The sequence below is a fragment of the Asterias amurensis genome, chromosome 13 (assembly GCF_032118995.1).
Source record: "Asterias amurensis chromosome 13, ASM3211899v1".
NCBI classification, from domain to species: Eukaryota; Metazoa; Echinodermata; class Asteroidea; order Forcipulatida; family Asteriidae; genus Asterias; species Asterias amurensis.
Window position 1 is genome coordinate 8,065,075 of NC_092660.1, and position 27,505 is coordinate 8,092,579.

At 39.2% G+C, this 27,505-nt stretch overlaps 2 protein-coding genes across 3 annotated transcripts in view; one reads left to right on the forward strand and one right to left on the reverse strand.

Annotated features, from left to right (window-relative positions):
* LOC139946359 (tyrosine-protein kinase SYK-like) overlaps window positions 1–3,797 on the reverse strand; it is a 37,585-nt gene extending 33,788 nt beyond the window's left edge. Inside the window, exon 1 of the mRNA XM_071943999.1 lies at window positions 3,609–3,797. The gene's annotated coding sequence lies outside the window, so the exon portion shown is untranslated. The remainder of the gene's footprint in view (window positions 1–3,608) is intronic.
* A 3,513-nt stretch (window positions 3,798–7,310) lies between these two features.
* Window positions 7,311–27,505, forward strand: part of LOC139945867 (sperm flagellar protein 2-like) — a 43,844-nt gene continuing 23,649 nt past the window's right edge. For both annotated transcript variants that reach the window (XM_071943365.1, XM_071943366.1), the window contains exons 1-21: window positions 7,311–7,521; window positions 9,949–10,051; window positions 10,212–10,464; window positions 10,899–11,116; window positions 11,886–12,050; window positions 12,236–12,317; window positions 12,802–12,933; window positions 13,958–14,146; window positions 15,405–15,592; window positions 16,158–16,233; window positions 16,839–16,937; window positions 17,621–17,737; window positions 18,614–18,716; window positions 19,745–19,845; window positions 20,297–20,399; window positions 22,657–22,716; window positions 23,902–24,041; window positions 25,082–25,185; window positions 25,629–25,882; window positions 26,840–26,975; window positions 27,312–27,453. In XM_071943365.1, the coding sequence (XP_071799466.1) occupies window positions 7,464–7,521; window positions 9,949–10,051; window positions 10,212–10,464; window positions 10,899–11,116; window positions 11,886–12,050; window positions 12,236–12,317; window positions 12,802–12,933; window positions 13,958–14,146; window positions 15,405–15,592; window positions 16,158–16,233; window positions 16,839–16,937; window positions 17,621–17,737; window positions 18,614–18,716; window positions 19,745–19,845; window positions 20,297–20,399; window positions 22,657–22,716; window positions 23,902–24,041; window positions 25,082–25,185; window positions 25,629–25,882; window positions 26,840–26,975; window positions 27,312–27,453 (2,823 nt within the window). In that variant the 5' untranslated portion in view covers window positions 7,311–7,463. The remainder of the gene's footprint in view (window positions 7,522–9,948; window positions 10,052–10,211; window positions 10,465–10,898; window positions 11,117–11,885; window positions 12,051–12,235; window positions 12,318–12,801; window positions 12,934–13,957; window positions 14,147–15,404; window positions 15,593–16,157; window positions 16,234–16,838; window positions 16,938–17,620; window positions 17,738–18,613; window positions 18,717–19,744; window positions 19,846–20,296; window positions 20,400–22,656; window positions 22,717–23,901; window positions 24,042–25,081; window positions 25,186–25,628; window positions 25,883–26,839; window positions 26,976–27,311; window positions 27,454–27,505) is intronic.

Below are 27,505 nucleotides of genomic sequence, written 5' to 3' on the forward strand. Positions count from 1 at the left end.
AGTTGTGTTTATAAATGTATGTACCACTACATGGGTGGTTTGAAGCATAGAGCAAGGATAAGTACCTTCAGCCATGTCCACAATATTACCATCCCACCATCCGTACTTGGATTTATTTGACTCGGGTACAATTACCGAGACCATGGGTAAACTAACCGAGCTGGCCCCAAAACACTTTACGCGTCGCGTCTGCACTGAACTTTCTGGCTCGGTTAAACTGACCTACTCAATCTTCCTGGGCACCTTTTGCTCGCTTAACTACCCATGCGACGTGAGTAAGTTATGTACCTGTCAGGAAAGTTACCTGGGCTGTTCGCACTGGACTTGAAATGGGTAAGTTACCCATTGGCTCCGTTAGTTTGCCCAAATTAAGTCCAGTGCGAACAGGGCTATGTGTCGTCTACATTGTAGCACAGCAAAAGTGCAACCAACCCATCAAACTTCAAAACAGGTTGAGCTGACTACTGAATGCTTTGCAATTGTCCATGACAGTACATCATGGTGCCTGTCAGGCACACAGTGAACACACACCAACATTATTGGTCATGACGTATCCTACTGTTCAATAGAGAAGGGAGGGACCTTAGGCAAGGAAGGGTGGATTTTTAAACAAGAAACCACTTCTCTCCATAATATGCAACTCGATCAGTAGTTGCTTTAGATAAAGTTACATGTCAATTGTCAAACTCTGAGCCATACCATACAAACAGGAACAATGAATTACCAAAAAGACCAGCGATGTTCCTGTAAGTAGGCCTACAAGTGCAGTTTCCTTCCTCTGCTGCATGCTATTTGCAGACAATAATTCTTTATAGAGGCAGTAGGCCTACTTACTGACAGACCGAGCTACATAGTAGAAGAGTCAGCAGTGAGAATGTGAGAATGACCATTGCCTGTGTGATCAGTGAGGCCCACAGTATGTTAATGAGCCTTTCATATAATTTTTTATTCATTTTTTCAAAAAAAAATTAAGTTTGAGCCTGGACCTCTAATTTTGACATTGAATGGCTTCACAAATCTATACACAGTTCGAACAAAGGAATCTGTATATTTTAGATCAAAAGTCTCCAACAATCAGCTGATTTAAATGGTTTTCCTGGCTTTAAAAACAACTTTTTAGTGTTATCGTCAGGAATGACATTCTTGCCAGCTGGGCCATCTGGTTATTTGTTATCTTCATTTTTATTTGTAGGAAAATTTTTGTTTAAATTAAAGTTAAATTCTCATTTCCATCGTAAAAATCTTTTTACCCACCCACAGTTTTGAAGAGTTTTTTTTTTAGTAAAGCAGACATTCTGAATGGCCATAAATAATTCCATGACGCACGTACTATGGTCATAATTGCAAGGACAGTGACTTTAGCTAGATCCCAACAAAATATTGGATATTAACATTAATAATTTAGTTTAATGTACATAAATTCTTGATTGATAACTCTGCAAATGATATTGAATTATTCTGCATCATACTACACTATACACATGCACAGTTAGGCTCAGGGCCTACATGCTTTTCTGGTTACATTGTTTCTCCACGATTCGATTTTAGCCAACGCTCACACTTTCACCATATGTACAGTGTATCCCTTGCACAACATAGTCTAGCCATGGCACTGAGTCTAGCAATAAACAGAGCAAGCTGTGAAGGTGTCGAATTTTCTCACTATGCTCAACCTCAAGGTCATGTTCTCATGTAATGTGTAAGTACTGTGAGTTAAAGAACATTTGGTAGTTGTCAAAGATCTGTCTTCTCCCTTTGGTGTATCTCAACATGTATGCACAAAATAACAGACCTGAGAAAATTTGAACTCAGTTGGTCGTCGAAATTGCGAGATAATAAAAAATGTAAGAAAAAACACCCAATACACAAAGTTGTGTGCTTTCAGATGCTTGATTTCGGGACCTCTAATTCTGAGGTCTTCAATTCAAATATTTTAGTGAGAAGTTACTTCTTTCTCAAAAACAAGGGAGCAGTTTTTATACAAGGGAGCAGTTTTATACTATGTTTTATAGTCCTACTATCAACAGCACTCCATTGCTCGTAACCAAGTAAGTTTTTATGCTAACAATTACTTTGTGTTACATCTGATAGTGCCCAGTGCCTTTAATTGGTCATTAGAGGATTAATTAGTTAGTACTCCATCTCCCTCAAGGGTTTTAACCAGCGCAGGCCTGGAATTTCAAAGGGCAAGGCCATTTTCATTTTGCAAAGGGCACTTCCATTGGAAAATCTTTAAGTCAATGGGAAATTTTTGAAGGGGCACCAAGGCCTAGACCAGGGGCAATGGAAGCCATGACATACATGGCCTGGCCTGTGTGTTGGGCCTATAATAAACCTGCGGTGATGTTTTTGGTCAAACTTGAATCCAAACTTAATGCAGGTATTTTTTTTTTAATAATTAGGCAACCCTGGAACTATTCTGAAAGAAGTTGCTAAAACTGCAAAACATATTTTGGAGCAACTCTTTGGGAGACTTTTCTCACAATGTTTTATACCATCAACCTCTCCCCAGTACTTGTTACCAAGTAAGGTTTTATGCTAAATATTTATTTTTAGTAATTACCAACAGTGTCCACTACCTTTAAAGGGAAGGTATGCGCTTGGTAATTACTCAACAGCAATATTATTTCAAAAACTGACTTGGTAACGAGCATTGGAGAGCTGGTGATAGTATAAAATATTGTGGGAAACGACTCCCTCTGAAGTAACATAGTTTTTGAGAATAAGGTAATTTCTCACTAAAATGGTAAAAGACGTCCAGCTAGAAGTTTTTTATTCCTATCTGAAAGCACACAAATTCGTCCAACAAGGGTGTTTTTTCTTTCTCATTTTCTCGCAACTTCGATGACCAATTGGGCCCAAATTTTCACAGGCTTGTTATTTTATGCTTATGATGGGATACACCAAGTGAGAACACTGGTCTTTGACAATTACCAAACGTGTACAGTGCCTTTAAGTTTAAATGCAAACAGAATACATAGTGTTACTTAACAGAGTCTTTCTCAGTGTTTCGTTCCACAATCATCTCCATGTTCGTGGAGGCGATAGCGTAGAACAAACCTTTTTATGACTTATAAGGGGACCTTTACATTAGGACTCAGCCCCTCAGGAGCAGGGCTAGGGGAAGGCTTACTAACTAATTACTAACTTTAAAAAACTCTATAGTATAGGGCCTATATTTTTAAGTAAAAGCAAAAAGGTCTGCAAAAAATCATATTAATTATAAAACAATGTTGGTAGCTACACATCTGTGTAGGTATGATGGAAAGGACTTAGGAAAAAACTCCTTCAATTCAAATTTGTTTGCATATTAATTAGTACAAGTTATCCAACTAGAGATGCTTTCAATGTGATACACACAACGTGTTAAATCATGGTTTATATTAATAATAACTACAACTTAACTACGTCACAAACTAACGGGTTATACATTTTAGTACAGATGAAGAAGGAAAATACATCAAAACCAGATGAATTGTATTTCAATACAAATTTTATTACAAGTTCAACGCATATTTATTATTAATTTTTTGGATTACAGATTACGCAGAAAGAAGGATGGGGAATAAAATAAGCCTCCTCAGAATTTAATGAAACCTCACACTTACATGATTTTCAGCTACACAGCTCCAAGTGAAATATTCTCATTGGAAGAAACCCGTAACAGCACAATATCCTTTTTGTATTACAGCTGCAGAAATATCGTAGACGTTCGCCTCAACAACAAGGCGGAAGTACACAAAGTAATAAAAGGGAGAAAGTTTTCGTTTCACATGCACACTAAACGCAGCACTGGGATTTAGTCATTGGCTCCCGCGCTACCGTATAAAAACAATGTAAAGGGTGTCGGTTACCGGTTATTGTTGGTGTCAGGCTATCGATTGAGGGCGCCATGCTTTGAAATTATCCTGAGTAAAATCACCCCGCTGCTGGTGGTGGGGACAAAATTCATCTTTATCCAAATTATGGAAACTGGTGTAATTTTGAAGCTACGAGATTGACGTTTATGATTCTTGAAAAAAGAAGAACAATCACTTAATTATTATTTTACCGTGACGTACGGGATATTTTTTAATTAGACGTTGAGTGAGAGTGTGGGAACTAAAGAACCAATTGTAGAAATATGTTGTTTTTTAATCAGCTTGAAAACCAATAACTTATGCAAATTAGGCTCAGCCATAGCATGACCTGTCTCCCGTAGGCCTACGTCACAAATTGACCAACATTTTTAATATTTTATAATAGAAAGAAGTAATTAACATCTGATAAAGATATTCTAAATAAGCCCACACCAGGGGTGCGTTCCACTCGCGCAAACGACTCGCAACTGTTCGCGCAAACGTGTCTTTATCTTTTGAACAATTGGTGCGTATACGCGATGTCAATATGGCGGCGCCCTGAAATGAAGATGGCGCGCACCATACGTAGGTTTTTTTAAACTTCGTTTTTGCTGCAATAGTCCTCTTTTTGACATCATTACATCAACTAATTAACTTTGTTATTCCAAATCTGCATTATCATCCACCGAAAATACAATGTAATTATGTTTGTGACAAAGAAATAATACCGTTATGCTTGTCCGCCATTTTAGAAACCACTTGCCAACACCTCAGAAGTATGTTCGCCTAAAGTTGCCAACGTTCGCCAACGGTGGCGGCGAACAACTCGTTCCACTTGAAATTGTTGCGCAACTGTTGGCAACGTTTGCGCGAGTGGAACGCACCCCAGGGCTAGGCCATAGAGTTATGTATAAAAACTAGAGGGCGCACTGGCCTATATACGCGCTCCGGCATGCGCGCAGGCAGCCATTTTCTAAGTTGACAAAACTGCATAGAGTTATCATTGATCTCCATTATACTGTCAGTATAATGGAGATCAATGAGAGTTATATATAAGAACTAGAGCGCGCACTGGCCTATATACGCGCCCCGGTATGCGAGCAGGCGGCCATTTTCTAAGTTGACAAAACAGCTATCTCACAGCGTGTGTTTGTGCGGCCAATAAGTTGAACAAACAGCATCGCGTGAGCGTTCAATGAAAAAAACCTCAAACGTGTATTTCATATTCAACGCGCGTGCAGAATGACGCGCTTGTCATCTTGCGGTCCCGAAAGAAGCATCACTCGTGCGCCCTCTAGTTCTTATATAACTCTATAGACCTTATCGCAAATACCAATGCGCAAGCGCAGACTGTTGAATGAGGTGCATTGTGGGATAGATACGCATCAAATTTTGCTACCAGTAGACCACAATGCACCTAATTCCAAGCTTTACGCGCGCGCCCCGGTATTTGCGAAAAGGTCTATGGGCTAGGCAGGGGTGGGGGCGGAAGGGGTCGCGCCACGAACCCGCCACCTACGTTGAAAATAATCTCATTCTTCTATCACGACGAGCGCCGGTCAAAGCTCTCCATACGCAAACGGTGCGCTGTATAGTGCACGTACGTTCTCTATATAAAATTAAAAGATTTCGAATACGATCAACCCTTTGAACGCAGACGCGCGACCGTTGAGACTGTCTGGACGCGTCCATTTAATCAAAGGGTGCGTTTATCTCTAAATAGTGTTAATTCACCCAATTTGTACACTAGAAAACATCGTAAAATGATTTGTTTTGCTTTGCCAACTGCTTTAGTAACTTAATAATATAATAAGCAACATATATTTAGCGTAAACGACATGTCTAACATACTATGTTTAAGATGTGCGCTTGCCTCAGAATTTACATTACCTGCGGCGAATGTTCCCGTCCGTCAACAGACGATCGTTTGCGTGGAAACCAAGTATAGGCAGAAACCATTTTCTAAAAAAAAAACACCTCTAAAAAAGCGTCAAATATCCAGAGGATGTACGGAGGGATTTTGTTTAAACTTTCAGGAAAGAAAGATCTATCCCTCATCATAACGTTCAGTAAAAAAAAATCAGAGGATGAACGATAATTTGTTTCACATTATGTCGATGTTTATAGTCATTTTAGGGGTGACGTTTTGTAACGGAACTCCCGCCTGGACCCATTCATACACGTTGGCCGCTGCAATAAGCCAACGAAAATTGTCAGTAAAATGTTTAAGCATTTTATGTAAAACTAATCAGTTTCACAATTGAAAATACTCTTACAATAAGTACTGTTATGTTTTCAGTGGTGTTAAAGAGAGCATTTCAGCGGTATTCATGTTATCTTTTCTTGTTTAATATTGTCATCACCTATTTTTAAAATGGAGTGTACCCAAAACGCGCTAGCAAAGATTGCGCAATACCCCCTTCCGCCCCCCCCCCCCCCCTGGGGCTAGGCATACACCATAGAGTTATTAGAACTAGAGCGCGCACTGGCCTATAGACGCGCCCGGTGTGGCGGTTTCTTCCGCCGTGTTCAGTTTTCCGGGTGACGTAGTCGGACATATCATCATCACGTTGTTCGAACGGTTTTAGCTTGCCGGCGTGTTCAGTTTTCCGGGTGACCTGTCAGATACCGCCGCGAGTACCCTGGCGAGTACTGTAGTTCTCTCAGCAGTGTTCTCAAATTGTTTATATTACGATTCTTTTCTGTGGTCACATAATCTCTTGCCCCACTCTTTACATGTATTCATGGGTACAACTTGAGGCAGGCCACACTCTGCTTGCATATAAAACAACTCATACGATCCACGCGTTTGCCGCTAGTTGTACTCGACTCGTGGACGCCGCCATGACAGCTACCAGAGGGTAACGGACGACTCAATACGGCACTAAAAATGGACTACTTTCGCTTGCTGTGCGCAGGCATCGCATGACGTAATGCTACCGTATTTGGTCATTCGGAAAACTTAACACAGCGGAAAGTTGAAACCGCCACACCGGTATGCGAGCAGGCGGCCATTTTCTAAATCTCACAGCGTGTGTTTGTGCGGCCATTTTGTAAGTTGAACAAACAGCATCGCGTGAGCGTTCATTAAAAAAAACCTCAAACGTGTATTTCATATTCAACGCGCGTGCAGAATGACGCGCTTGTCATCTTGCGGTCCCGTGGCGTTTGTGCACGAAGCATCACTCTTGCGCCCTCTAGTTCTTATATTATATTATAACTCTATGGCATACACACACTTTTAATTATGGCCGTGTCCGAAACGGCGACTTCGGCTACAGCTACGGCTAGGGCGCGCGCGTCTGCCTATTCTTCAACACTGGCAGACGCGCTGATCTAGACGTAGCTGTAGCCGAAGTCGTCGTTTCGGACACGGCCTATTTTTCAAGAAGAGAGCGCAGGTAAGGGCGCCCTCTGTAATTCTATAATGTGGAGGAATGAAACACAAACACACACCGTTGCCTGGTCGATTGATGATGACAAGATTGAAACTCATTGAAACAAGGGTTATGCTTTTCAGTTTCGTGTTAAAAGTTGTATTTTGAAATGTGTGGACTGGCAATGTTTATGCTAATGTAATGCTAGGAAATCCTAAGGCTATAGGATAATAATAATAATATCATCATGACGGAGATTCTGTGTAGATGGCTAAATTCTGAGCTGAAAATTTCGCAGCCTGTTGGTAAGAAATGTTTCTTGTCATGTCAGATTCAGAGCAGAAGTGAATGTAATGTATGGACTATCTACTATCAGACTAGTAATACATGTAGTATGGGTCCATGGAAAGGTCTTGTCGATTGAGCCAGTCAAGTATCTGCTAGCTACTGTACAAACTCCATCTGGAGGATATCCAGTGCTGTGACTGTGACCTATTGTATAATGTTTACGTCTCACCATGGTCCTTGCAGAACGAAGTTGTAGTTGTAGAAGATGGTTAGTTAACTAGTTTGTTATTCCTCCCCAGTTGACATTTATGAAATAAGCGAACAGTAACTATTTTGTTTAGCCCCTCAGATAAAAGTGACGTATCGTAGGAGGTCCTGTGTTCAAGGTGTCCCTAAAATCATGGCAAATCTTTTACCTCTCTGTGCGCGTTGTAAACACTAGCTAGATACAATTTTTTTTTTTAATAGATAAAAATCACATTTAAAAGCCAATAATTATATACACTTTTTATTTAATTTTGAATTTTTTTAATTTGTTGCAAATTACCATGGTAATTTTTAAAATGTCATAAAAAATATTTTGAATAAAATGAAGACAACTGCTGGCTGTAGAGTCATACACAGAGTCTCACAGAACACTTGCAGTTTTAATTTATGTTTGCATACTTAATATAAACAAATGAAGATAACGTTAATATTTTTATTTTTATTTGTTTAGTTAGCACAAGCATATTCATATAATATTATGAATATCATTATTAGAAAAAAATGGATTGAGAGCTAAATATTTTTGTTACCAGCAGAAATTACCAGAAAACAATGACAAATCCATAGAAATGACTTTATTAACAAGTTGAAACATGGTTTAATTTTAGCAGCAAAATCGTAAGTTAAGCATTTAGAGCAACGTTAAATAGAGACTTTGCAGATACTGAATATCCATGCGCAGTCATCAGCATGCACTCACAGAATTGTTAATCGGTCTGTTGGGCAAAAGTCCCCACCAAGCCAATGGCTGCCCCAAAATCTTGCTCTGTTTAAAAATCTGCTTAGTCATCTATCGTCAACCAAACATTATGTTCAAAGCCCTAAACATGCAAAGATATAGTCGCATATTTAGGTGAACATTTCAAAAGTTTGATCTAATTTCTCAGGAATAAAAAATACTAGTTATATTTTATTAGGATCTTTTTATTTGACAATCTTCATTACAGTTAAAGGCAGTGGACACTATTACTCAAAAATAATTATTAGCATAAAGCGTTACTTGGTAACAAGTAATGGGGAGAGGTTGATAGTATGGAAATATTGACTGCTATGAGGGGCACAGTTAAAATTATAGGCCCAAGGTGATGTCAAAACCATGACTATGCCCGAAGCAAAGCTGAGGTTTGACATCAATTTCAACTGTTCCCCGAATATTAAGCAGTCAATATTACTTTTATATACCAAATAATACAGATTCTTCTAATCTGATTGGTTAAAAGATTTCATGAACTGGGCCTTGATTTTGAAATGTATAAAGTGTAATAACTTACCAAAATATTGCTTCGTTCGTGTTTTTCATTTCGCATTCATTACGGGTAAAATATACCAATCCAACACCACTGCCACTGGATAACAATCAAAGTACGAGAGAATAGATGCCGCCGACAGCAAAAGCACAAAGCAGCTGATAAAATACGCCGTAAAAATCTTTGAAGACTATCCAAAGCTCATTAACAACCACATGAATCAACCTGATGTTTCTGTTGACGTAGATGAAATCTTGCTTTAGCCATTTTACGTTGCGAGTTTTGCATGAACGCAAACAATTAAATTTCCCAAACAAACAACTACGTTGAAAGGTTGTCTGCGAATAAACGTCACAGCTATAGTTCATGTAGTTCGCACCGTGACATGACGAACGTATACAACGCATCAAACACTTGCGCGACCTACATGTAGGAATACAGTGTGTTGAGACGGATCCATTATTTTCCAGGGCGGGCATAGTCGACTGACTATGCCCCGGGCATAGTCAATATGACGTCATCTTGAAAGAAAAAGCGGGCATAGCTATTTCCATGACTCCCTTTTTAACCAATCAGATTAGAGGATTCTATATGTGAGGTATATAATATAAAATATTGTGAGAAAGGCTCCCTCTGAAGTGACGTAGTTTTCAAGAAAGAAGTAATTTTCCACGAATTTGATTTCGAGACCTCATATTTAGATTTTGAGGTCTCGAAATCAAGCATGTGAAAGCACACAACTTCGTGTGACAAGGGTGTTTTTTCTTTCATTATTATCTCACAACTTCGACGACAAATTGAGCTCAAATTTTCACATGTTTGTTATTTTATGCATACATGTTGAGATACACTAAGTGAGAAGACTGGTCTTTGACAGTTACAAATAGTGTCCTATTTTATTTATCATTGTATTTATGGTTTTTTTTATAGATCAGAAGAATTTTTCTGAGCAGTTTGCAAGTGGCTATCTGATTGGTGAGGTACTTAAGAAGTACAACCTTCAAGATGACTTCCAATCCTTCTCGCAGTCAAGGTAAATTACTCTATTTTTGTGCAAAACAATTCTGGTATGAAATGGGAAACTTTATTGTACTTGAGCTAACAAGTTACAGGGAAGCCTGAACGAACATCTTACTCCTTCATCGAGGCTTGTTAGTTATCAAGATTCATTATAAATCTCTCTTTGATTTCAGGACTGCAGACTCCAAGCTCAATAATTTTACCCGCCTGGAGCCTACCTTACACCTGTTGGAGGTGCCCTTTGACACCAACACCGCCCACGGCGTCATGCAAGAAGAACCAGGTGAGGCTACTCGCCTCATGTATCAGCTTTACATAGCCCTGAACAACAAGAGGCAATCCAGCTTGACGGGTGTGGCAATGGAGACCATGCGTGCCCGGGCACCGGTGAAGCTGGAGAGCCTTGAGCGAGGGCCTTATAGAGAGGTTGGTGGTCTTGTTTAAAATTTAAAGGGTCCTGAGATACTGTACAAAGTGTCGTGGCCTAATAGTTAAGAGCACCGAGACTCAAAAACAGACCTGACATGAATCCCTACTCACTGCGAATAATAAAATCTAACTGTACAAGTTTCAGCTTCATTAGTAGTCAAGGTTTGAAGGAAAAAAAATCAAAATCACAGAGCAATGTTTTATGGAGAGTCGCATAATTACTTGTACATGCTAAACATATTTGTCCTCTCTTGAGACAAAAATTATATTCATAACATTGTTTTACTCATTTCTAACAAAAAACTACAGCACCTCAGCAAGTATAATATTTAACGTTTGTATTTTGTGTCTTACAAAAAGTACTCAAATCCTTTAAGGTACAGGTTGATGGGAACGGTATTAATAAATCACCTTTTTCTCTTTCAATACAGCGTCTGAAGATACTTACCCCTCGTCAGACAGATCTGAATCTGGATCAACTGGTGGAGAAGTTTCGCGACCGCAAGCGTCAACATCTGGACGTGGAGTTCCGTACTAAGTATGAGGAGGAGGAGAAGCGTCGTCAGTGGCAGCAAGACCAACGTCTGATGGAGCTCCAGAAAGCGTCAGATGCTAGGAGGAGACAGACTGAACTTGTGGCCAGGATCAAGTCAGTTTAATAATAATAACACGTTTTTATGTAGCACATTTCACAATAACCGTCTCACTGCACTTTACATTAGCGCCCTGGTCATTGGGCCAATAACATCCCTTTAATCTTTCTCGGCTCCCTTGGGAATATACAACCTGGGCTACCGTAGGGCTCCAAAGGCTTTTTCATTCACAATATCAACCTCTACCCTTGCAGGTACCAATTTATACACCTGGGTGAAAAGAAGCAATTATACCAAAGTATCTTGCTCATGCCCAAGGACACAAGTGTCAAGTCCAGGACCCCCGAACCCATTCGATGCTCTAAACCACTCGGCCGACACACCCTACAAATATAAACATGATTGTTCTGTTTTGTTTCCTTTTTTGTCTTCTCGTTCGTTGTTCATCCCTAGCTTTATTGTTGTGCTTTGAAGATACTATTGCCAGAGCTCTTTGAAGCTTACAACTCCAAGAATTACGAAAAGGTGGAAAGGTCGTCTTTCAACATTACCTCCTAAAGTTTTGATCCTAGTTTCAGACCATTTTGATACCCAAGCCTACATCCGTATGGACTGTAAAAGGGGTAACCCTGTTTCAGCCCTAGGAGTAGGTGGCAACGGCCTCAGGAAGCAACAAAAATTGTAGCCCACACCTTGAAGTGGCCTTCAGGCCTTGTGTGTCTGGCAACTTGCATAAAACAAAAAATTCAAAAAGTTTTGTCTGTTGTGACCCCTCTTAAGAAAAACTTTGCATTGGCGTAACTTTTCCCTTTGTACATCTTTCAGGGCTGCCACTGTTGAGATGCCCAAGCCACCACCCAACAAGACACTAAAGGCAATCACTGCTCGACGTGACATGGTCTTAAAGAGGGAAGCATCTGAGATGAGGAGACAGATTGCCGAGTTTGAGAACCAGATGAATCGCTCCTTAAACATGACTCAGGAGGACAGGTAAGACCATCTGAGATGATGATAATAATAATAATAACGTAGTAGTGACGCTTACTTCCCGAATAGTCATGCCTCCAATTCCAAGATGTACCGCAGGCGAAATACAGTAAAATTCATGCGCTGAATAGATTGAAGGATGATTGTGCATTCCATAACACTTTACATTTTAATTTTCTAATTTAAAGAGATGCTGATGAAGAAGTGGCAACTTATCTGCGAGAGCAAGAGAAGGAAAAAAACAAGCCAGAGTTGGTGCAATTAATAAAGGTAAGACTCAAACAAATGAGCGATCAAAGAGCAGTTGCAGAAAGAGTCATCAATTTGTTGACCCTGATCAGACAGACGCACCTTTGCAAAATGCACGCCTACCATTTCACTATTTTGGGAGTCAAATAATAATAATAATAACAAGTTCTTATATAGCTCATTTCATAATATTGCCTTGGTCAATGGGCCAAAAACATTCCTTTTTAATCTTTCTCAGCTCCCTGGACAACCGTAGCGCTCCAAAGACTTTTTCATACACAATATCAACCTCTACCCTCGGAGGTACGCATTTATACCCCTGGGTGAAGAGAAGCAATTGTAGTAAAGTATCTTGCTCATCAAGGACACAAGTGCCACGACCAGGATTCAGACCAACACTCTGAATTTGATGCTTTTATAACCACTCGGCCATGGCAGCCCAGGGTACACATACAAATGAGAGAAATCACAACAACTGACTGTTTTTTACTTCCTTCCCCCTCAGCCTGCTTCCAATGATCAGTACATCAATAAGATCAGAAAACGTCTTCAAGAGGATGCCACTGCACGTCAGGAACGAGAGAAGAGAAGACGCAAGGTGCTGGTCGATCAACTCAAGGCGCATGATGCTCAAGAGGTCAGATTCAATTGTATTTTTGTTTTTCATTTACTCTTGGGACTGTTACTTTAATTTTTCCTTTCACTCTTTAAAGACACTTGGACACCTTTGGTAATTGTGAAAGTCCAGTCTTCTCACTTGATGTATCTCAACAACTGTAGAAAATAACCATTCTGTGGAAATTTGAACTCAATTGGTTGTTGATGTTGCGAGATAATAATGGAAGGAAAAAAATCCCTTGTCACACGAAGTTGTGTGCTTTCAGATGCTTGATTTCGGGACCTCAAAATTTAATTCTGAGGTCTCGAAATTCAAATATTTTAGTGGAAAATTACTTCTCTCTTGAAAACTACGTTACTTCAGTGGGAGCTGTTTCTTACAATGTTTTATACTACCAACAGCTCTCCATTGCTTGTTACCAAGTAAGTTTTTATGCTAACAATTACTTTGAGTAATTACCAATAGTGTCCTGTGCATTTAAAGGGTTTAAGTAGTTTTTGTACGACACAATAGAACAATGTCCACAGATTTACATTTAAATAACACAGTTTAACGATAAGGATGGTAGAAAGCTTCCCTTAAGATATTACTTGCTGTGGTGCTGTAGTTTTTGAGAAATGATCAAAACAATGTCAAAGACTAGCCTTCACAGTTGGTGTATCTTAACATATGCATAAAATAACAAACCTGTGAAAATTTGAGCTCAATCGGTCGTCGAAGTTGCGAGATAATAATGAAAGAAAAAAACACCCTTGTCACACAAAGTTGTGTGCTTTCACAGATGCTTGATTTCAAGACCTAAATTTTCTAAATCTAAAGTCCCGATATCAAATTCTTGGAAAATTACTTCTTTCTCGAAAACTACATTACTTCAGAGGGAGCCGTTTCTCACAATGTTTTATACTATCAACCTCTCCCCATTACTCGTTACCAAGAAAGATTTTATGCTAAGAATTGTTTTGAATAATCACCAATAGTGTCCACTGCCTTTAACACTTCCTCAAAATGTATACAAGTCTTATATTTCTGCTTGAATTCGCAGGAAGCACGTAGAGAAGAGCTTCTGGTGAACCGTCTGATGCGTCAATCACAGCAGGAGCGACGCATTGCAACCCAGCTGCTGCAGTTACGCCACGAGAAGGCGGTGATCTGTCAAAATCGCATCTTCAGGGAGCAGCAGTATGAGGAGAGACGGCAGAAGGACTTCCAGGAGGCCATGGACAGGGAGGCTGTAAGTAACCTTGTGGTTGTCAACCCAGAACGTAACCAATTAAATGGCACTGCTTATGAGTATGGGGCTGTTTTGATTAGCAAAAGTTTGTAGAAAACAGCCAGACATACAAAGAAACAGACAGACAGGCAAACAGGCAAACAAAAGGACAGACGAACATCAGACATGACAGCTTCACTGACACAAGATACATAATGTAGATCAGAGATAATACAACAAATTCATGATTATAGGATTTGACATGTTTGAGGCATTGCATGGTGAGGGTATCAATATATATTTGGTTTGGGGTAACAGCATGTGTGTATCTACATGCCAGGTAGAGTTTGTTCTTAGAGAACTGTCTTGCTTTATTCTACTACCGCGGAGTAGATGTTCGAGGGTTCGGGAGACTTCTCAGTTCTGCAAAGAACTGTCCGGCTTATGAACTATTACCCAGCCAGATGGTATATCAAATAGGCCGAGATAACTACTTTAGTTTATAGGATCGTGATAAACTGTACTACCGCGGAGTCAGTTCTTCTTAAATTGGTCTCAATGTTTCGACTAGCTTGCTCTAGTCATCGTTCATAATTAGCGAAAAAGATGGCAGCAGAACATTTCATTCAGAAGTGATACAAATTAAAGAGGGATTAAGAAGTAAACGTGGTCGAATTACTTAAGAGGGGAAGCTAAGATGCAAATTTGGAGAAAGAAGATTTAAAAGAACTTGCCTTAAAGACACTGGACACTATTGGTAATTGTCAAAGACCAGTCTTCTCACTTAGTGTATCTCAATATATGCATCAAATAACAAACATGTGAAAATTTTTGCTTAATTGGTAGTCAAAGTTGCGAGATAATAATGAAAGAAAAACACACAAAGTGTATGTCAACAAATGCACAAAATAACAAACCTCCTGTACAAATTTAAACTCAATTGGTTGTTGATGTTGCGAGACAATAATGGAAGAAAAACACACCTTTCTCACACAAAGTTGTGTGATTTCAAATGCTTGATTTCGAGACCTTAAAATCTAATTCTGAGGTCTCCAAATAAAATTTGTGGAAAAATTCCTTCTTTCTATAAAATCACGCTACTTCAGAGGGAGCCGTTTCTCACAATGTTTTATACTATCAGCCCCCATCACTCATTACCAAGTAAGGTTTTATGCTAATAATTATTTCAAGTAATTACCAATAGTGTCCACCATTGTCCACTGCCTTTAAAAGGACTTGCCTTAAGACATGCCCTTGTGATGTTTACTTCATATTATAGGAGCTGGCTCGTCTAGCCAAGCTTGAGTACATTGAGCAGACTAAAAGAGACAAACAACTCCACGATAAGATTGCAGAGGATCGAGCAGAGGCCAAGTACAGGAAACGTTATAACATCTGCAGGGATATCCTACTGGATGTGGTGGACTTTGCCTGTAAGGTCGGCAAGTACAGGGAGCTCACTGAGAAGTAAGTTTGTTTTCTTTTATTTCATTACGCATCAAACAGGGCCAGTTTTCATGGCTCTGCTTACCGTAAGCACAGAATCGGCGCTTACGGAAGCAGGAAATTATGTGCTTACGGCAAGCGTATTTCACTGGTTAGTGGCGAATTTTGGCTTCTGCGCTTGCGTACTCTACAAACTAGGCATTCTACGCTTACAAGGCTAGCGAAGAAATTGGACGCTTGCAGGTTAGTGGGGAATCGTGATCGTAAGCGCAGAATTTGGCTGTAAGCAGAGCCATGAAATTGGCCCCATTAGAACCAATAACAGCAACACATCCGTCCATGCACTGCTTTTCAAGATTTCCCCCGTCTCTTTTGTAGTATGGCCAAAATACTCCAGCTTCTTCTTTAGTATGATGTTAACTAAGCTTTTGGGTTATGGACTTTCTCCAATACACTGAATATTAGTTGTATAGTCATGCCATTTGATATTTAGTAGTCGCCTGAAACACCAAAGCTTGAAACTTGTTACCTTTATTTTAATTTCTTGTTTGTTTATTTTTCAAACTTTTAAAAAATTTTGTTGCAGGCAACTTCCTGCAAAGCTGATGAGAGAATGGAAACTACTCTTCACGTCTGGCAAACCACTCTATGAGCAAACTATTGTAAGTTCATGCAGTTATTATCATGTGCATTTTCTGTGAATAAGCTTTCGTAGCAACAACTACTTCATCATTTTTTTTTGTGTTTTCAGTTAGGGTTTAAAGGAACATAACAGAATTTGTTTGGCTAAAAAAACAATTGCTGGCAGTGTAAGCACTTTATTTAATCCACCATATACATAAACTGGCAAACCTGTAGTTGGTAAAAGTTTGAGATCAATCAGCCATCTGATATCACAAGAGAATAGTGTAAAACTGATTACAAATTTTGCACTGCATTGATGCCAAAACAAAAAAAATAAAACGCTCACTGAGTGATAAACTCCAAATGTGAAGTTAGATTATTTATTTCTCATCAAATATGACATTTCAGACAGAAATATTTCAAGGGATGTTTTCAACTATCATCATCATTAGACCATGTAAGTTTTATGTAAATCTGTGATCTTCACGATATTTGTTTCTTACCAATTCTGTAACGTTCCTTTAAGCGCTACCACTACCTTGTTTTATCTCTCAGACTAACATTTGTTGTAATCCTGAAATAACAATCAAATAAAGGACGGGTAAAATTTAGGTAACCATATGTATGGTTTGTTATTTAATAGGAACCGAAGGAAGAGGAACCAGTGCAGTCTGAAGAGGACCAGCTAATAGAAAAAGAACGTCAAGTGCTACTTGATGAAGGTGACTTCCTCGAGTACAGGGTAAGTTTTCCTCTACATGGTCCCCCGTGACTCAAGCCAGGGTTCGATTTCACAAAGCACTAAGACTTATCTTTTGTCAACTTAAATTAAAAATTCAATTCAATTAAATATTTATTGTCCATAAAACGGATATTTGCTTTATCGAACATGCTCACAACAGTAAATATATTTGTAAAAATAATAGAACAACAAATAATGCTATAGAAATAAACAATATTTACACTATGAAACTCAAAACTGTATTTACACCAGGGCATGTTAAAAAAATTACTTCATGAAACAAAAAAAAAACAAGAGAAAAAGTTACTGGCTGCCATAAAAATATGAATAGAATGTGATAGGAAAAAAGTTTAGACTTCTGGACCTACCAGAACTCAGCTCCTCATATAATTTCTGTAAAGGATGATTTCTATAAAAGTTGCATCCCCTTCCGCTTCCCAGGCTGTATTGTAAACATGTTTGTGATCACTGGCTATACGGCAGCTAACGATTCTGACTGGCACCCCTAAACAAAGATATTGAAAAACAAGGAGACTGCCAACATAGCGCTGGATAGCTCAGTTGGCGGAGCGCCGGCACGTTTATCCAGAGGTCGTTGGTTCAAATCTCACTCCAGAAAATTTTTCATTGTTAAACCCAAAATCAACTTTGAGTGATTTCAGTTTTCAATTTCTTATTTATAGAGCATGATTGGTGAGTGGCAGCCGCCTCCTGATTGTGATATCGCAGGTCCTCAGAAGAACAATGCGGTACTCGGTCACATCTTGGCTCGGATCTTCAGTATCGTCTCTCCACCCACGGTAAGCCTGAGATTTTTTTAATCTCCACGTCTTCCCTTTGAAGGAAAGTTACACGTTTGGTAATTGTCAAAGACCGGTCTTCTCACTTGGTGTATCCCAACATAAGCATAAAATAACAAGCCTGTGAAAACTTGAGCTAAATTGGTCATCGAAGTTGTGAGAAAATGATGAGAGAAAAAACACCCTTGTTGGACGAATTTGTGTGCTTTCAGATAGGAATAAAATACTTCTGGCTAAAAGTCTTTTTTTATTTTAGTGAGAAATTAACTCTTTCTCAAAATCTATGCTACTTAAGAGGGAGTCGTTTCCCACATTGTTTTATACTATCAACAGCTCTCCAATGGTCGTTAACAAGTCAGCTTTTAAGTTAATAATTGTTTCGAGTAATTACCAAACGTGTACCTTCCCTTTAAAGACCAGCTTGAAAGAAGACTATTCCTTGCTGGAATTCATTTATAATAGTTTCAATCAATAAGGAAATAAAGTTCATATGAGAGTAAACAGATTTTGCTTAGTTCATATTACTTCATGTTACTATACATTCTTTGCTCACACAGCAAGCACAGACATTTGGAAAGTGAGACACGCGGAATACTGCAGTTAGCAGGGCAATGAAATTTTGGCTTTGGTGCCCAATTTTCAAAAGCATGTAAGCAAAAAAATATTGCTTAGCCAATTTCTTTTCTAAGCCAAAATTGGATCACAACAACATCAAATTTATGGAATAACAACTAATAACATGATTCTGCTAAGCAAGATTTTTCTGTGCTTGGCAAGTGCTGACCGGGTTTAATGAAATTGGGCCCAGCTCAGTTTCTTTCCCAGATGATGCAGTGCATTTATCAATTCAATTTAATTTGATTCATCTATTTGCAGCCACCCCCAGCGGCTCCAGAAATCCCACCCTTCCCAGTCAAGGCTTGCTTCCTCGGCAAAGCATTCACTGGAAAATCATCTGTGGCTGCCAGTTTGGCTGATGGTAAATCCTTTATATCTCTGTTTTTATGTTCTACTTTTTTGGGGAGCTGGAGCAAAAGCAGCATTCAAATTGGGTTGTTAAAGAATTACCATGATCCAAATAATTTTTAGAAATACACACATTGTTTAAAGGAACGTTACAGAATTGGTAAGAAAACAAAATCGTGAAGATCACAGATTTACATCAAACTTACACGGTCTAATGATGATGGTAGTAGAAAACATCCCTTGAAATATTTCTGCCTGAAATGTCATATTTGATGAGAAATAAATAATTTTAATTTTGCGTTTGGAGTTTATTGCTCAGTGAGCGTTTTATTAATTGTTTTGTTTGCATCAATGTCATGCAAAATGTGCAATAAGTTTTTCACTATTTTCTCGTCACCCAGGCGGCCGATCGATATCAAACTTCAACAGGTTTGTCAGTTTATGTATATGGTGAATTACAAAAAGGTTCTTACACTGTCAGCAACTGTTTTGTTAGCAAAACCAATTCTGTAATGTTCCTTTAATAGTTTGATCTTTGATGAAACTGGTGCTTGCTTGCAAATAAACACTTTAGGAAACCACACAGATATTTAACTTCCAATAAGAACCTGGATTTTTATTAAAGAGAATAGATCAAATAGATAAGTCAACCATCGAATCCCAGTCATGACACTTGTGTCCCTGATCAAGACACTTAACTATAATTGCTTCTCTCCACCCAGGGGTAAACAGGTACCTGTGTGAGGGCAGAGATGGTTCTTGTGATTGATTTAGCCGAGTAGCGCATATTAATGTTGCACAGGCTGCTTACTCCCCACTAGGGAGCTGAGATGGTTTAAGGAGTGATTTAAGGCCCAGTGGCCAGGGGTAATAATGTGAAGCGCTTTGGGACGCCCTCCGGGTGTGAAAAGCGCTATATAAAAATGAGTTATTGTTATTATTATTATTAACCATCGCGCTCGCTTTTCTGTGATGTACAATGTTGGTGCCCCGTCTGTTCAAATACCTATTACACATGTTTCTTGCATCTTGCTATTATAGAGCATGGCTTAGCTGTTCTGGACGTTGATGAGCTTGTCCGAGATGCAGTAGATGCATACAAGGCAGGAGAAGTCATGGAGATACCACCTCCAGCTCTCCCGGTAAGCTGTTATTATTAGCATTTTTGCAATCTTCCCTTATTATGCTATGGCATGTCGTGGCTGAATGGTTAAGAGTGCCAGACTCAAGCCGTGGGTCAAATGTCATAGAGCTGCTTAAGCACAAGAGCTAAACCACAACTAAAGGCATTAAGCCCGGTTTTTACTTCTTGCGAATGCAAATTTGACGTGAATTTGGGCTTCACAACTCTTGTTTCGCAGCACAACTCAATCCCTGCGAAGTATTTGTTGTGAATATGTGACGTCAACATTCATATCGCATTCGCATCCGCAGGAAGTATAAACCGGGCTTAAGTTGTGTCAAATATTTTCACATGTAGTTAGTATTTTATGTTTATGGTTTTCTTCACCATGGATTCTTAATTATGAGTGTAAGTGTTAGTATCAAAGCATAGCAGTTTCCTAATAAGTGAGATTATTCCTTTTTATTCAGGAGGGGGAACCAGTGGAGGGGGCAGAGGGAGAACCACAACCAGTAGTGAACATCTCATCAAGCAATGAGCTCGCCTCTGGGCAGCCCAGCACCCCTGGAGATGGTGAGTCCAAAATATTTATTGGAATTCAATTTCAACTTGAGATTTCCCTCTTGCAAAATGTAATATAAAAGTAAATGTAGAGGTCTATTGAACAAAGAACTACTAGAACAATAATTATATGAAGCACAATGAAATATAGGCAAATATAGAGGCATTGTTCAAAAGACAAAGTATTGTTATTTCCGTACTGTCAAAAACACAGCATTACAGAACAGAGAAGTGTAACCCTTCGGTGCACAGATTAACTTTTATACAAGCAAAATAAAGAACACGTTCAACCGTGTTTTTCTCAAACTATGTCAATAGCACCCCCTTTTAAACATCACACTAACTGAAGGCTCAACAATCGCTCTAAACAACTGAATAAAAGTGGTTCCCCAAACGGAAAATCCAGATTGCGGCAAGTTAAGCTTGTGGCTATCTCAAGCCTTTTTGAGGTATGGCAGACACAATGCTACAACACTGTAAAGTTGTGGTAAATTTGTGCGTATTGACCACTAGAAATAGAACGTGTGTTATTCTGTGAAGTGCGCATTTTAGGCGACCCGGCGTTTACACGTAAACCTTATGACCACAAACATGGTGAGCGTGGCATCAGTCGCTGCGTGTGACTCGCGCGTATCACGTCCACCATACCTCAAAAAGGCTAATGAGTTTGCTGCAAGCTCAAGCGAGCTTGCAATGATTTCTGCAATCTATGACTGTTTATAAAAGTCCACTTTGACGTGTTTTTGGTGGTTTATACAGTAAGAAAAGGATGCTGGTTTGATATGCCGAGGCTTGTAGTAATCAGCCTCTCATGCCTGTGGACATTAAGATAAACTTTGCCCCAATCAAAGCTTAAGTCCATTCAGAGGAGCTGAAAGCACAGGCCTAGAAGTTCGCGTGAATCCGCGAGAATCCAAATGGATTCCCGCTGAAGAATCTCGCGAGAATCCAAGATTCTCCCTAATTTCGGGGAAGATTCTTGCATATTTTGGGGAGAGTTTCTGTTATATTGCATATGTTTTTACATGAATATTTGCTATATGAAGTGTTATGAAAATAAAGTAATTATAAGAAGACATACCAGGGGTTTCCTTTAACTTTTTGTTTCAATCGCCCACCAAGAGCCCGCATGTATTGAATACACCAAATTTTGAAACGTAACTTTAAAAAAAAAAAAAAAAAATCACGTCATAACGTTAAGTCCTTAGAATTGCGTTTTTGGACGATTTTATCTCTTAATTCATGCCCTAAATTATCCGTTTTCCATCAAAAATCATTTAATGAAGTCGTGGTGTGAGGATCAGTTGTTTTAAACATGTCTTGAACTCCGTTTGCAACGAAATCTTTGAGAATCAACGATCGGTCATTGAGAAATAATTCAATGAACTTTGCCCCGCATCGCCCTCTGTCGGCAAAAGTTGTTCATGTTATTAGAATTTCTCCAAGGCTGTGCATTGTGCACAATCTGCAGGCGTAATGCACAGCGTGCAGCAATTCTTTACTCCGTTCGTGAACTTGTACTGCATTGAATTCTAGTCAAGAAGATCATGAATATGAAATAAAACTGCCGTCAACGGCCAATCACAGCGTGCAGAATGTTGGTTAGAATGTACTTTGGTCGACCGTGTGTGTGTCAGTACCATGTGGTTTGTGCATCGTGTTTTTTCACGTGTATCAAAGCAGATTGATTCAGTGAGACTATTGGTCCAAAACGGGATCTTTTGCTCTATCAACCAATCCGCGGACAGGATACAACAAAATGTACTGGGGTTCGTTTTTGCGGCTGGAACCAATAATTGTTTCGGTCCTTGGCTGGTGTTTACCGACGACTTATCGTGTATTACAAGCAGGGTGCGTGGTGTGTGACAAACGATGACGGCCGTTTAGGGTTAAGGATCTGACGACGACTCGACTCGTCAGCGACGTGAGTGGTTTAAAAAACTAACTTTGTGTCGGATAAACGGAATTGAAAAAATAAAAATAGTGGGTCTAAGTACAAATATATTCATGTTGACCATAATATAAAGCTGAGAAAGTGATTTTCCCTTTCTAAATGCTGGCAATTTCACGCGAATCCACTCAGATTCGCGGCGTCCTCGCCGGGCGCGAATCTTCGCAGATTCGCGTCGGATTTCTAGGCCTGAAGCTGGATTTGATATTCCTCTTAGAACACTCTAGACTGTAGTTTGTTTAATATTTCTTGTCAATTAAAAATTACAGTTATAACATTAGGATGTTTGTTGATGATTTGTTTAACTTTTACTTTCAGTCACTGTGATACCAGCCACTCCTAACTCCATGATTACAAGCTTAGATACCAAAGAAAAAGGTTTGTACAATGTAACTACAATGTTATTATTTTTTATCCCCGATACAAATTTAACATCTATTATATATCGTATTATGTATAAAAACATAGGATTCGAACTGCCTCTAGCTACCAGGCAATCTCGGTAGTCTAGTTGGTACGACACTGCTCTAGAATTGCAAGGGTCGTGGGTTCGAATCCCACCTGAGTAATATGCCTGTGATATTTTTTCGCAGGACTCGGGAAAGTACTGAGTATACAGTGGTAACACACATCGGTGTACACATGTTTTGGTAAAAACCAAAATTAATATTTTTTATCCCTGATGCAAATTTAACATCTATTGTAATTATTTTTGTTTAGCATGGTGAAGTTTTTCTTTATTTATAGAAACCACCTTGTTTTTCTCAATGTTTGACTCATCTGATCTGATCCTAATACAAAAATGACCTGCATGTTGTAAGAATCATATTTATTAAAACTCAATGAATTAAGCTAGCGCCCAATTGAACAACAACTGAAATTCAAAATCCTTCTGTTCCCAATATTTTGGCTATGCTAAATGCTGTCAGCAAAGAACCAGCGCTTACAAAAGCATTATGAGTTATTGCTATGTGTGCGTGTGTACTCCACAATACAAGGCATTCTTTACTTAAAGCCATTGGACACTTTCGGTAAACAGTATTGTCCAAGGCCCACACTTGGTGTATCACAACCTATATGTTAAATAACAAACCTGTGAAAAGTTAGGCTCAATCAGTCATCGGAGTTAGGAGAAAATAAAGGGAAAAACCCACCCTTGTTTCCGCACGTTTCGCTGTGTCATGACATGTGTTTAAAATAAATCCGTAATTCTCGATATCGAGAATTGATATTGTTTTATTTGTTTTCTCAAAAAGTAAAGCATTTCATGTAATAATATTTCAAGAGAAGTCTTTCACCATTGCCTTATGTAAACCCTGTAAGTTATTTGTAAATCTGTAAGCTTTTAATTTTTTTCTGTTCAGAAAGTGTCCAATGGCTTAAAAATGCAGATTTTTGCGATAAGCTGAGCCATAAAATTTGGCCCTGATGGCTTCTCTATTCAAAATTCTAGAACAAAAATTTGCTTTGACAAAATTAATGTGTCACTGACTTTCCTAGACAGCATCTTTTACGAAATTATTTTCCAATAGTTTAGCATTTTTGATTTATTCTTTTCTTCAGTTGATGAAGAGAAATCGGAGGTGAGCCGAGATGGAGCCCCAGTGACTGAGAAACTCAAGGACGCGGAAGCCAGTGATGTTAAGGGTAGCGGCAAGAAACCACCCAGCCCAACCAAGAAGAAGGGACCGCCCAAACCAGAGGTAAGGTCTTCATGTTTTCAAACTCTAAAAATTCATAAAGGGATTCTAAAATGGCGAAGAATGACTCTTCTGAATTAAAAAAAAAAAAAACGGTTGACTACTACAATTACTAGTGAAAATTTACCTTTGAAAATCTACCATTAAAGTCAATTGTGTATTGGAACAGGTTTTTTTTACCATTGGATAGTCAATGGTAAATACTATCAATGGTATACAATTTAAAGGCAGTGGACACTTTTGGTAATTACTCAAAATGATTATTAGCATAAAACCTTACTTGGTAACTAGTAATGGGGAGAGGTTGTTAGTATAAAACATTGTGCGAAACGGTTCCCTCTGAAGCGATGTAGTTTTCGAGAAAGAAGTAAGTTTACACGAATTTGATTTTGAGACCTCAAATTTAGAGTCTGAGGTCTCGAAATCAAGCATCTGAAAGCACACAACTTTGTGTTTTTTTCTTTCATTATTATCTCGCAACTTCAACGACCAAATGAGCTCAAATTTTCACAGGTTTGTTATTTTATGCATATGTTGAGATACACCAAGTGAGAAGACTTGTCTTGGACAATTACCAACAGTGTCCAGCATGTCCTGTGTCTTTAACACCATTGGTCTAGTCAATGGTATACCATTGACTAGACCATTGATCTAGACAATAGTATTATTTTGAGAGCGCCCTCACACGATAACAAATATGTGGAATTGGTGTTTTTTTTTCTTTTTGCTGGAAGTTAAAATATTTTTAATGGCAGGGAACAAGCAGCAACAAACATTATTTAACTCACGTATAGATTCTTGTCATTTGATTAGTGGAAGACCGTCAGGGTAGTAACTGTCATATATGAAAATAAATATAGCACTGGAATTTTTTATTTTCCAGGCTAAAAGAAATGTATACTCCAACTACATAAATATATGTATTGAGTTGGATATTTTATGCAGGACTATCAAATCAATAATACCATTATTTCCAAATTAAACAGTATGCATAATGGAATGCAAATGACAACTTCCTTTTGCCCATGTACTTTGATTTATAGCCGACTGCCCGTGCCAAGCTCGGCAAGCTGGCCTCCAAGTTCCTTCGCAAAGGTCAACCAGTCAAAGATGAGCTTCTAGTTGAGATCATGGTCGAGGCTGTCAAGTAAGTTCAAAGTTCAAAGTTCAGCTGAAAATAAATCCTGGTTACGTTGTGCAGAGATGAGAACTTTCTGGGTTTGGGTACCGATTTACCTTTTTACTGACACAGTTTGAAGATAATGACAGAATGATGGAAAAAATCTTCCCTTAAAATATGACTTGCTGAGATGCTGTAGTTTTTGAGAAATGAGTAAAACAATGTCACAAAAATTATTTTAGCATGTAAAACAATACTACGCGACTCTCCTGAAAACATTGCCCTGTGGTTTTTACTTTTCTTTTCTTGACTAATGAAGCTGAAACTTCTACATGTAATGTATATTACATACATCTTCATTCACAGTGAGTAGGGATTCATGCCATGGCAAACAAACTTGATCTACCCTTCAAGACTTCGCCACTCTTTTATCCTCTTAATCAAGACTTTGTTTCACTGAATAAAAACAGACGCACACAAGAGGAGCACGGTTGGATCATGGACGGCTTCCCATCCACCGTAGCCCAGGCCAAGCTCTTGGAGAAAGCCTTGAGTGGTTACGACGCCAACGCCAAGCCATCCCGAGCTAAGCTGAGGCAGAGTCGTCTTGCCCTGGACCCTAACCCACCCAAGGATCCTCCGCCACCAGTCAGTGGTATTGACCTCGTTGTGCTGTTTGAAGCTCCGGATGAACTGGTGTTGAAAAGAGCTGCAGGACGTACATGTAAGCTTGATTTATATATTGGGGTCAAACTTGTAGGGTGTCATGGCCGAGTGGTTAAGAGCATCAAATTCAAGTTCTTGTGGATAAGTCATCGGAGTGTGGGTTTGAATCCTGGTCATGGCATTTGTGTCCTTGAGCAAGATGCTTATACTATACTTGCTTCTCTTCACCCAGGGGTATAAATGGGTACCTGTGAGGGTAGAGGTAGCCTTGCTCAAGGCAGTCGAATTATTCACTCCGAAAAAAGAACGCCGCTGTATAAAAACCCACCCGTATTCACTGTGCGTAACATCGCACGACACGATGCCCCCGTACACTATCCGCATGCGGAGGCCGTCAGGCCGAAAACCTTGTAGGGTCTGTGTTGAAGCCACTGACCTCATTACTATAATAAGCGAAGAGTTCCCACATTTAGCTCATTACCATAATGCCCGTTGTCTGATAGGTCTGACGAAAGATATACATATTCATGAACTGCATACTAGCATATCCGAGAGCCCCCCCATTTTTTTCCACTTGTGGAAATTTTTCAATACAACACATTAAACCCGGAAGTTACAGACCCGACAAGGCTGTCGGCCTGACGGCCTCCGCATGCGATGAGTGGTACGAGTGCGGATGACTCAGTAGTCGTACGATGTGACAGTGTGTATACGGGTGGGTCATGCGGTGTGATCGCACGCACCACACTAGGGTATACGGGTGGGTTTAAAGCGGCTTCTTTTTGGAGCGAATAATGCGACTGCCTTGAGCAAGGCTAGGGTAGAGGTTGATATTCTGTATGAAAAGCCACAAGCACCTTACAGGCAGCTCAGGGCTGATACTCCCCAGGGAGCTGAGAAAGATTATAGGAAAATTATTGGCCCAATAACCAGGGCACTTATGTAAAGCGCATTGATATGTTATGTAAAATATGCTTTATAAGAACTAGTGATTATTATTAATTCTCATATTTAGATGCGAGTCAATCAGGGGAGCAGTACCAACAGGAGTTTAGACCCCCTCCAGATGGCAGCTGCACCGGGGTCGGCAAACAAGAGAAAGTCTCAGCTGTGAAGGATGCAGCTCACGATCAAGAACAGATTCAACATCGGTAAGTATTGATTAAGTGTCTAAAAAAGGCGCCTACACCAAAATGCAAAATGTGTCATCGTTTTTTTTTTCCACTATTTTTTCGTGACCAAGATGGCCGATCGATCTCAAACTTCTACAGGTTTGTCAGTTTATGTATATATGGTGGATTACATAAAGTTCTTACACTGCCAGCAGTTTTGTTTAAAAAAAAAATCTGTAATGTTCCTGTTTCACTGACAGACTTACAAGCTTCCAGGATTTTTGGAAGAAGTTAGAGAAGTGGTTTGGAGGTTTGGGAATCTTGCGTTAAAAAAAAAAAATTCTGTAATATTCCTGTTTATTTTCTTACTGACAGACTTACAGGCTTCCAGGACTCTTGGAAGAAGTTAGAGAAGTGGTTTGGAGGTTTTGGAATCTTGCGTAAAGCGGACGTCGCTTCTGAGCAGGAGGATGCTTATAAGACGGTAGAGGAGATCATGATTGAGACAAAAGAAAAGGTAATAAAGAGACTTTTGTTTTAATGTTGAGTAAGGATGGGTCCAAACTAGG